At 45.4% G+C, this 10,412-nt stretch overlaps 1 protein-coding gene across 2 annotated transcripts in view; it reads left to right on the top strand.

Moving 5' to 3' along the window:
• Window positions 1–523: 523 nt before the first annotated feature.
• Window positions 524–10,412, top strand: part of LOC110983751 (T-box transcription factor TBX2b-like) — a 42,622-nt gene continuing 32,733 nt past the window's right edge. Inside the window, exons 1-2 of one of the 2 annotated variants that reach the window (XM_022243281.2) lie at window positions 524–828; window positions 8,845–9,592. In XM_022243281.2, the coding sequence (XP_022098973.1) occupies window positions 9,192–9,592 (401 nt within the window). In that variant the 5' untranslated portion in view covers window positions 524–828; window positions 8,845–9,191. Of the gene's footprint in view, window positions 829–8,082; window positions 9,593–10,412 lie in introns of those variants that run through there. The other variant, XM_022243290.2, reaches the window with a different exon arrangement.

Raw genomic sequence — 10,412 nt, 5'->3', positions numbered from 1 at the left:
CCAAGGTCTTTTCCCGTTCTTTTGATCCAACTATCGCAACCACACATAACCGTCACCTTCCAAGGCTCGACAGTGTCTGCCCTCAGAAATTAAAAAAAAAGAAAGAATGGTGCGAGATCAGCTACACAACTCGCAGAGCCACATATGCGGCCGGCCTGCAGGAAGCAGACGACAAGCCTGCCCCGTTTGTTACTGCGTGTTTGTTATGAAAACATCCCGGTGTATCCGTCTCTGTTCCTGAGGGAACCGGGGCTCCGCCGTACAGTTGTAATTACGGTCTTGACATTGGGCCGGGGCGCCATTCACGACCACTCTAAAATGATAACCAGACACCAGATTGATGAACCAAGTGTCAGAGGAAAGGACTTGCGAAAATGGGCGGGTCCACATGTGGCAGTTGTAACTAAAAGATTCCATTGGCTTCTGAAACTTATGGCAGAATCGAGTGACTGCCCCAAAACAAGTTTCTAAAACGAAAAACGACACGTGAACCGGAATCACTGGTAACTTCTCTCTTCACTTACATTTTTCAACGTCATTGCAATATTCCCAAGCACCCTAATGCTTCCCACACCCCTCCGTCCATGAATGGGATCGACGGGTGCAACTTTGTATTGTACCCACAATGCAAAGCGGAAACAAAATTGTACGTGCGCTCTGCACCAGTGATTTTACGCCTGGTGTGTTTGCTGCATCGACTAGTGATCTTATTTTCGCCAAGCCTGTCAGCAAACGAAGCAACAGCCACCGCATCTGAAACCCAACTCGGACTTCCAATCAGTTATTCACTTCGAGTTGGACGAAGAAAACAAGTAACAGATTTTTTTGGTAAGTTTAAACTCAGCTAATCCGTCAATTAGGGTTGTAATTTAGTGGTTAGAATTTGGATTATTGAGACAAAACAACAGCCCCGTTTATCATGAAATGAAAATGCCTCTGACATCAGTTTACATGTAATGAGCAGAGATTTGGTTGTATTTTAAGCAGATTTTACTAGCAAAAGACGGAGAATGGCAACTTTAATTAGATCTTAACACGTGCTTCTAAATCAACTATGCTCTTGATGAGAAATTCGTTTGCTTGAACAATTGAGACAATGAAATGAAAGAATATACATGTACAGTATTGTTGGAAATATTTTCCTGTGGTGAGATGTTACTGCTGACACACATTTTGTTGTTATCGATTGACTTGTGACGATGAATTTCATCAGGCCTGGGTGAGAGACAAACAGGCCTGTCAGGAAAAAGTAGTTCCTTTTTTCCCCGGTAGTGTTGCCAAATGACGCACGGCACGGTACATGATTTCGAACAGTTACCGTGGACCATGAGAGCGCTTCCGTCGCAACTCGGCCGGCTGGTCACGCTGACGCGCCAACCTAAACACGCCCTGCTCATAGAAATTACTGTCACTTAGACATTTTTCCTGCTCAAAAAGGAAAAAAGAAAAAAAACCCTGTTTACTCGACATTGTAGATAACTTAATTGCTTCCGTTGTGTGTCGACAAAGAAGCAAGGTTGTTTATATACAAAGGATGAACACAAAAGTGATGGAATGGAAACGTGACATTCAGTGTAACTTGGGAACTTAGAGACACGTTAAATCGAGGGTCATAATGTTACTTTCTCTTTGTTAATGAGATACATGTACACGTATTTGAATTGGGATGGGTGGTGTGACGTGGTGTGGTTATTGTCACACAAAATAACGATTCCGGGGGTTGCAATATTTAATTATTCGAAATTAAAAATGCCCTGAAATGAATTGAAGAATGCAAAATCTCACATTAAGCTAAGTTCAGTATCAGTGTGGTTATACAGTACTGTAAGGAGACAAGCTTGCGGCCACTCGCCACGACGATTTCCTCCGTATTACCCCTGGTTCAAGGGAGTGATGCACATTTCATACCGAACGGCTTAACTGCGATGGGGCATGTGTTGATCACCGGGGGAAAAAAATTGAGTCCACCCAGTATGTTGTGCCCAGACATTGTTATATTTTCCGTGTTATTGAATCAGTCACTTGGCTTGATACGGAACAAGCTTCAAGGTGTGAAGATGATTCATGATGTAGATGCGATCTTGTAGCAGTGGGTATTCAACTCTTTTCACTTACCCTGCAAAAGCTGGTAGCATTTAACACCTCCTTCTCCACATCATTTGCGTGATTTGACAACTCTTATCAAGCCTTTTAATTTTCAAACAATACAACCTTTTGAGCGCAGCAAGTACGTTTGCGTTACGCTAGCTCGCTGAGCCCAGTGACAAAGGAAGTCTGAGATTCCCGGGGCTTGATGAAGTGGATTGGATGAAATGTGACTCGAACGCAGACCGTCTTGCGGTTACTGTTGCTTGGGAATGTTCGGGCCGCATAATAGCGGGCGCTCTGCATTGTAGCAGTGCTGAATTATGTGCGGGGTTGAATGGGAGAGACGTGCGCGTGGTTCTCGCTTCAATACAATGTGCGTGCCTACTCAAAATTGCTGTTTCTTTCTCAGCGATGAACAGGCAGAAATGGGGATCAATTCAGTAAACACTCGCTCCCGAATTTCCAGTATTTTATGATTAGCATTTAATGGTTTGATATAGAGTAGATTAAAAGTTGAATTTCGAGTTAATTTCATGAAAAATCTGGATTTCAGTTAATTCCTCTTGCCATATGCGTATTAGCTGTTCGAGTTCAGGCTGATATATTAATTTCAGGATATTGGTTTATATTCTCAAATCTGACCCTTTGTAATCTGTATGAATTTGCGACGCCCAAATTACCTGGTTTTGATTGGCAATAAAAAGAAGTCCCTCAGTCCACTTTTAAATAGACTGGATTAAAAGTAAATAAAAAGGCCTACATTTATTTTTATCAGCAAAGAAGTTTTGAAAACTGTCTGAAAGTCCCTGTTCAAAAATATTTCAGTTTTGAATTTATATAGGGCACAATTGCATATGTTTCAGTGGGAAATCACGCAGCCATCTTTCCATAAAAATTAATCTCATGTGTCTATTCTGTAGCATTGTTGGAGACAAATGTCACTGAACTGAGCATTTGACGACAGTAAAACGCTATTGACACTTCGACTGTGGAAAAATAGAGATTAGCTGCATATAACTGGTATGCTGTAATGATCGTGTCGCAGACAACCCGCGAGCTTTGAATGAAACATTTTGTCTTCTAGGTATGCCCAACAAACAGATTATAATGGAAATGATGAGCTGCTAGCGGGGCAAATGTAGCCATACTATAGACAAAAATCACGGGTAGATGGCATGGCCAATTCTCAAGTACACACCCGCTTGTATGCAGTCCGTTAAAGCCCGTGTGCTGTAGGCCTATCCGGCGCAAAGAAAACACAAACAAGATGAGTCGATCGATTATGTTATCCCAACTCCTAAAGCACACATCTTCGGATGATACCCCCCCCCCTTTAGAAAATAAAACCAAAATCCGTGGTGATGCTCCCTACAAGCCCGGGCGCCAGGTTGTCGCCGGCCCCTGCATGGACCCATTCAACGCAGGCGTTTCCCCGTAGCGCGAGGGCCACCGATCCGTTGTATAGGTAGACAACGCCGCAGACGAGTTGAGAGAATGGAAAAGTTGACACCCATACATTCGTCCCACAAAAAGGAAAGAAAAAGATGTCTCCTTGGGTGACAACTACGAGAATTGCCCAATTGTAGCAATGAAGCCCTTGTACTGACAAGGTGCTAAAATGAATTGCCGTGCGCTTTCCTCTGCCACAGGAAGGCTTTTCTCAATTGCAGCAATAAAATTGGGAATGCGATCTGGTTGAGACCTGTTGTCCGTTCAGTGAGGGGCTCCTCGGTGTTTGGGACGGCACTTAAATTCGACGCTCATCGCACCTTAAGTGTGAAAGAAGTTACCTTGGCGCCGGCTCAGAAGTTTGATATTTGTTATTGACCATTTCGGACCTGGGGATTTTTTCCCCTTTATACACCGTCTGACTTGTTTGGTGAACACGTCGCTGTGTGTCACTGGAAAGAAATTCCGACAATTCCACAAAGCAGAAATAGGAATCATAGTACAAGACGTGTGAATGTGTGCGCTAACCTTACATACTTACTAGTGAGGACTTGTGAACAAAACATGTCCACACGATGCAGGAAGGGAAGACGTTCTGTGGACTAACCCATGTCCTTAGGACGTTTCCCCTTCTCTGAAATTAGTTCAGAGGCATTAAGGGTTAGGGTTTTTGTCGTAAAAGGAAGGGGAACAGCTCAAGGAACCTTTTTACAAAAATACAGCTGAAAATCGTGTTCTTGCAGTTCTGGAAAATCAGTATTGTCAACGAGTTTTCTTAACTTCACAAAAACAAAGGAATCTCCATACTTGTGGGTTGGAGCCTGTGTGTGTGTGGGGGGGCAGGTCTTATATTGAGGTATACTTTAATTCAACATAATCATTTGTCCTTAAATAAAACAAATTTACGCACGGCCGTTCTAACGAAATAACCACGACTATGTAGGTAAATGGAATTTCACTTAAAAATCGCGATTTAACTCGGGCCTGTAGGAGACGGTAAATACGTGTATATTCTGTTACTATTTAACAGCGTGAAGTGACAGTTTAGGATGAAAGACTAGTCGTGTTTGTCCATAGTTTCGTCCGGTCATTCACGAAAGCGTGAAGTGGCCACTTCGCTTCCACCGTTTCTGGCTACAGCCAATGGGCTCGCGTCTCGCCGTAAGCTGCGCCTTACCAGCTTCCGTGGCGCCGCTGCTGTTCAACCCCCCCCCCTTCGTTTTACCCCTTCCTCTCGCTCGACGACGTGAAAGCACCTTGAGTTTCATTTACTCATCTAATCAGCTTGAACGTTCCACCCACTTGAGGGGACAAAACTTGACGAACAATTCACCTTCCAGTCGTTTACTTTTCGCACCACGTCAAGTTGCTTCAGTTGACGGGGTTGGACCAACTGTCGCCTTTCGGCCAACAATCTTAGCTCCCCCGTGTTTGCAGAGTGTCTATACGTTAGGACATGAGAGAACAAACCCATACCCTTCATTGCTGGGCTTGTGAATGTTCGTGGGAGTAGCTTAACTGGTGTGAAATGGGGGGGGGGATGGGGAATCGTACATCTTTTTTAGAGGGACGGCTCGTTTATGGGTTAATATATGCTCATGTCAAGATGTTGAACTCGCAAGGAGCGTAGTTGAGCCTTTCGTGCCATCTGACGTCAAATCCACTCGACAAAGCGAAACTCCTTAGTCCCATACAATAAGAATTTAGCTTCTGTCAGACAGTACAGACTGCCCAATATGCCGTCCTTTCTCATGAAAATTGCCTTTTTCCACAAATTTTCAGCAACCGATTAGCCCCAGCATGTGACCTGCCCGTCATGAACTATGAATTAACTCAAACTTGCATGCAAGTCCTACATTATTAGAAAACTGCGCAAACTTTTAAATATTACTCACATTTCTTATCTATATGTACAACATTTCGAGAGAAACAAACACATCAGATCGCTTATCATGTTCTGCCTTCATATATGTTCGGAAATAAAAGCAAAGTTTAAAGGTAGTTTTGTTTTGAATTATTCTACCATCGAATCACGGCTGCCTAATTATTATAAATTATTCGGCTATAAATCGACGAAGACCAAGCCAGCAGTTTCCTGTTATACAAAAAAACCAGGCGCTTTCTACTGGTGCAGTGTTCGAGAGGCTAACGGCATTAAGAAGGGATTTATACCAATAATAATGCATTCATTGTAATTCAACCAGCATTATCAAAAATATGGATTGCAATTCGCAGGTCAATATAGAAGCATACGTTGACTTTTTAAAATTACAAATACTAACTGTAGGCGTGCATGTCATCGGTGAAGTTATATAAAGGATGCTAATTTGAGATGAGCACAACTTGTCACATTATATGCTGATAAATTTAATTTACGGTGACCTAGGCACAGGTATAAAGTTTTATGTGCTGTTAATTTTTCCTTGCTGTTGAGTTTACTGTTACTTTTATCAGAAAGGTTTGAGAAAGATTCTAAATGTAAAATCAGACAATGATGAACGCTTCTCACATAATCGGGTCTGAGAAAAACCATTTAAACAGTTCTTCTCTTTAGAAAGTTGAGCAGTTTTCAACAGCATAAAGGACTGAGAATGAATGCATTTAGTGGTCATCTTTCGATTAGAAATCAAAAGCAAAAGGTTCGAGAAGCAATGGAAAAGGCCCACTTTACAGCAGGATGTCAATTAACAATCTGCACAGTTAACTGCAGACTCGACCAAGACAAGTGAGGGCGGGCTTCAGCAGTAGCGGAGCCGCTCCATTGTTTTCCACGGGGTTGATGACAAGTAGTGATTATTTTAAGCCGCCTCCTATCGTAGAGTATAAAGCTCAGATCTTCCTCACTGTGTAGAGCACAATTTAACGTACATGTATTCATGCCTCCATCTGACACATAAGGGGGAAAATGAAGGAAACTAAATAGCCGCATGAGATGATAACATAAACACACTATTTGGCTTTGTGTGCACAGAAATACCGCTTACACGTTCCAATCAGTTCCAGAGATAACAGGGACGCCTGGGCGGGGATAACGGAGCCAACCGGCCTGGTCGACCCGCCAAGAGACGTGATAAAGACTAACTACACGACCACACCGTAGCCTGGCCCCTCTTTCCCCACTGGCGTGGGTACAATGTTAGCCTCGTAGTGTTATAGGCTGGATATGCGATGCACATGGTGCATAGACATACGCACGTAGTATAGCCTAAACGTGGCGCTCCCTATTCCCCTCAGACCCGCTCCGATCGAAATTCTATTAACTTCCCGAAATCCCTTTCCCCCGAGCCATGGCGATGAAAAGAGGACACCAGAACACAAGCCCATGCTCTCGATGAAAAAAACCCAGAAGTGAAAAGCCGCGCGGTCCGCAAACTAGGTCTGAAACAATGGGCAAGCTTCTTCAGACAGCGAGCCTGTCGGTGGCCGGCTGTGTCTGCTTTTCCCATATGTTTTTGTAGGAATTAATCATCCATCGCGGAGCCTGGCGCCAGCTAGGTTTAGTAGCTGTGTCCCCTGAATGGGGCGGTTCAGCCCGCCACAAAGGGATTTCACACCTCGCGTGTTTTCTCTGGCGCTTATTAATTATGTTAACACTTTAGCCAGTCAACAACAATTATCTCTAGCTTGGCGCTGATTGGCTGGAGGTGGGAATGTCGCGCGGTAACTGTCAATCACGAGTGTAATTATTGATAATAGGCCTCTTTGGTACAGACACCCCTGTAGTATGATTTCAAGTGGTGCGATTTCAACAGCGTTAATACCCAAGCCACCCCTCTCGGCGGTGATAGTAATATTGATCAAAATCGTTCGTGTAGGCTCAAAACAAAACCCTTTACCGTTAGTCCCATCCCGACTGGACACACTATCATTTCAATTGTTTCGTGGTCACGAATCGGGGCCGAAAAACGTGTTTTAATCCAGCATTTTTGGCGTAATATTCGTGCAGTGGGCCAACAAAGTGGCTGGAAGAACATCGGAGCCTTACGTTATAACAACTCATTCAACGTGCAGTAGTCTCTTTACTTTGGCCCCTGAACATGGATAAGAACGGTTGCCACGCGCGCACGCATTTTGCGCCTAACCTTTGTAGCTTAGTGATACTCGGTTCGCACTGTCGACGCCAGTGAACACACAGTGCTCGTCTGCATATAAAATGAGGGAAGGGTCGAACCAGCTACGAAAAGACACTATGTTTTCCTGTTACATGTTTCCATTAATGTTTCCCTTCCCGTAAATGCTTGCATCCATTGGGTCATGAGCTATGCCCCTCACGGGTCCTACCCTGTTCCCTGCCGCTGAACGTGCCGAACGGCCGGCGGGTTAGCGAACCCTCCTGCTATAGTTTATGCCGACTGCGGGGCCCCTTTGGTACAGTTTAGTGAATGACAACAAGATACCGAGACAACGCTCATTGTGTGCGCTGGCTCCACTGGCGCCAGCAGTACTTAGGCATTTGCGTCCAAATGGAATGTTGCAACGGCTAATCACCTTAGATGTCCCCGCATCATTTTCACGCTTTTAACAGGCCCGCCTACCAATGCCTGGCTATAAATATTACAATAGGGTGATCGGCGCAGATCGGTTTCGACAAGGGTGAGGTAAAAAATAAAACACAAAATTAACCTCACAGAAAATGCAGGCACAATTTACTGCTTTTTGGTAACTGGAACATCATGCTATCCACGAAGAATCCGCTGTGGACAATTGGGAGAAATAGTTGAGGAGGCTACTGGAGGTAATTTACTCGAGAAAAAAAACATGACCGTTCAGTGGTAAAAATAGTCAACAGAAACACGAGCTTGAAAAGGATGGGCCTGGGATTTTGACACCTCTGGCCGTCAGTCTCCGAGTGAGGGGCGTGCCAAACGAGCGCCAACATCGCCGTCCGTGATGACACCGTGCCGACGGTAAACCAGCCAGTCACAGGCCAGGCCAAGCATCTATTCTATAGACTGCTCTAGAGACAGGCCGGTCTTGGAGATACACATCACGCACGGTTCGGTCGGGACTTGAGCGCACCGTGTACTTCAACATCACTGCATTGCGTGCACGGCGTGATGCTGGCCTTATAACTGTATCTCTCGAAACACCGACCAGCAAATTACACTGCGATAGTGCGACTGGTATTTGTGGACTACCACGCACACGAGACCAAAAATTACTCGTGCTGATTTTACCGTGCCCTTGCCCGACGAAGGGGGAAAGTTATGCCCACGGGTAACGGAGTGGAATTTTCACCCGTGTTTACGCATTTAAGGACTGATTTTCAGCTCTTTTATTTCGTCCCTACATTTTTACGACCTGCAGGTTTGAGTCTTCGGAATAAGCTGTCTTGATCGACCAGCTAGCAGGGGACTCCTATTGGACAGTGCGTGCCAAATAACCAATCAAGCTGCGTGCCTCATTACTCCAGCGGTGTTCCTGTCTCGGCTTCGTCGGAGCTGGAGTCGAATGAGTTACTCGGATCCCAGCAGGAAGTACGGGAGACTGGTTAAATCCAGACCTGGCGCAGTTGTTCGCTAGTCCGCAGCGGCAGCAGCGGTGATACCTCTGACCGTACTTGGCCGTGTCTGCACGGTAGCTGGCCGGCGCGGCAGACACCGCACGCATCAACTCCATCTTCGGGACTCTAACCTCCCGGACTTTCTTTTCGCATGAAGCAAGCCGAGCTCCCGTCCACTTTCCCCGCCATGGCCTACGCACCGATACTGCCCCCGCGGCTGAGTGACTTCTCGGTGAACTCGTTGCTAACGCAGCCGCACTTCTTCCCGGGCGTGTTCCGGGGCCACAGCTTACCGGGTGCACCGGGGGCCAACGCGAGCAGTGTGCCGACCGGCTTCCCTGTGCCCAAACTGGGCGACCTGCACAACCCGTACACGGCGCTACAGGCCGACCTGTTGGCGGCGCACAACCACAGGCACACCATGCAACAAATCCACGGCATCGAGCCCCAGGAAAGCGACACGGACGACCCTCAAGTCACGCTGGAATCCAAGGAACTCTGGGATCAATTTCACAAAAGGGGGACGGAGATGGTCATCACTAAATCCGGACGGTAAGTCTTGACTTAAGAAGTTACATTTGCAACTCTGGGTAAAACCTATGTAACGCATAAATAGTTATGGTCTTTACTCTTAATTTAAAAAAACAAAACTGTTGTTGACAATTTCTGTAAATACTCTTTGAAAAGATTCCACCTGTCAGCAGATATTGTAGCTCAACTTGTGGGGTTGTAAGCTCTTAATTATCCCACGTTTGTCCCGAGTCTGTGCCCTGCATTCCACGTGCTCTTAGCTCTGTGTACACGCGCGCGCACTATCTGCCATACACAGCTGTCTGTATTATGACGGTGATTCTACAAACAGCGGCATGAAATGGCCCGCGGCAAGTTGGGAAAAAACCGGGAACAATCATCTCTGATTTTGTGCTACAGAAAGTGGAAGTCCTTGTTCAACTTGACTTCGACGGAGAAAAAAAGTTCCGACAATGAGGGAATAGCGTGGTTTGTACACTCCCGTCATCACACTTACGAGCCTTACCGTGATTGATACGCATGGGCCCGAGGGGGCTAACTTCTACCCCGATAAGGCCCCTGATGAGCGCCTGCTCCAGTGCTACCTTGACGAAACACACTTAAAATAATCTTTCCTTTGTGCACTAAAAATCAGGTGAACTCTAAGTTAAACCTCAACAAACGATGCAAAATACTAGAAAAGTGATCTTAACACTACTTGCTATAGCCTAGGCCTTCCCTGTTATATTATACTAGTTTTGTACTTACCATGCCAGCTTCATACCCGGCCTGACTAAAACTTGACACTTTTTCAATTTCGTCACAATTCATTAAAACAACAAAGTATTTACACAGTTTGGTT

The sequence above is a fragment of the Acanthaster planci genome, linkage group LG09 (genome assembly GCF_054643075.1).
Source record: "Acanthaster planci isolate LZ-2023a linkage group LG09, COTS_SCS, whole genome shotgun sequence".
NCBI lineage: Eukaryota > Metazoa > Echinodermata > Asteroidea > Valvatida > Acanthasteridae > Acanthaster > Acanthaster planci.
Note: the sequence above shows the minus strand (reverse complement) of the source record. Positions and strands in the feature narration are given on the sequence as shown.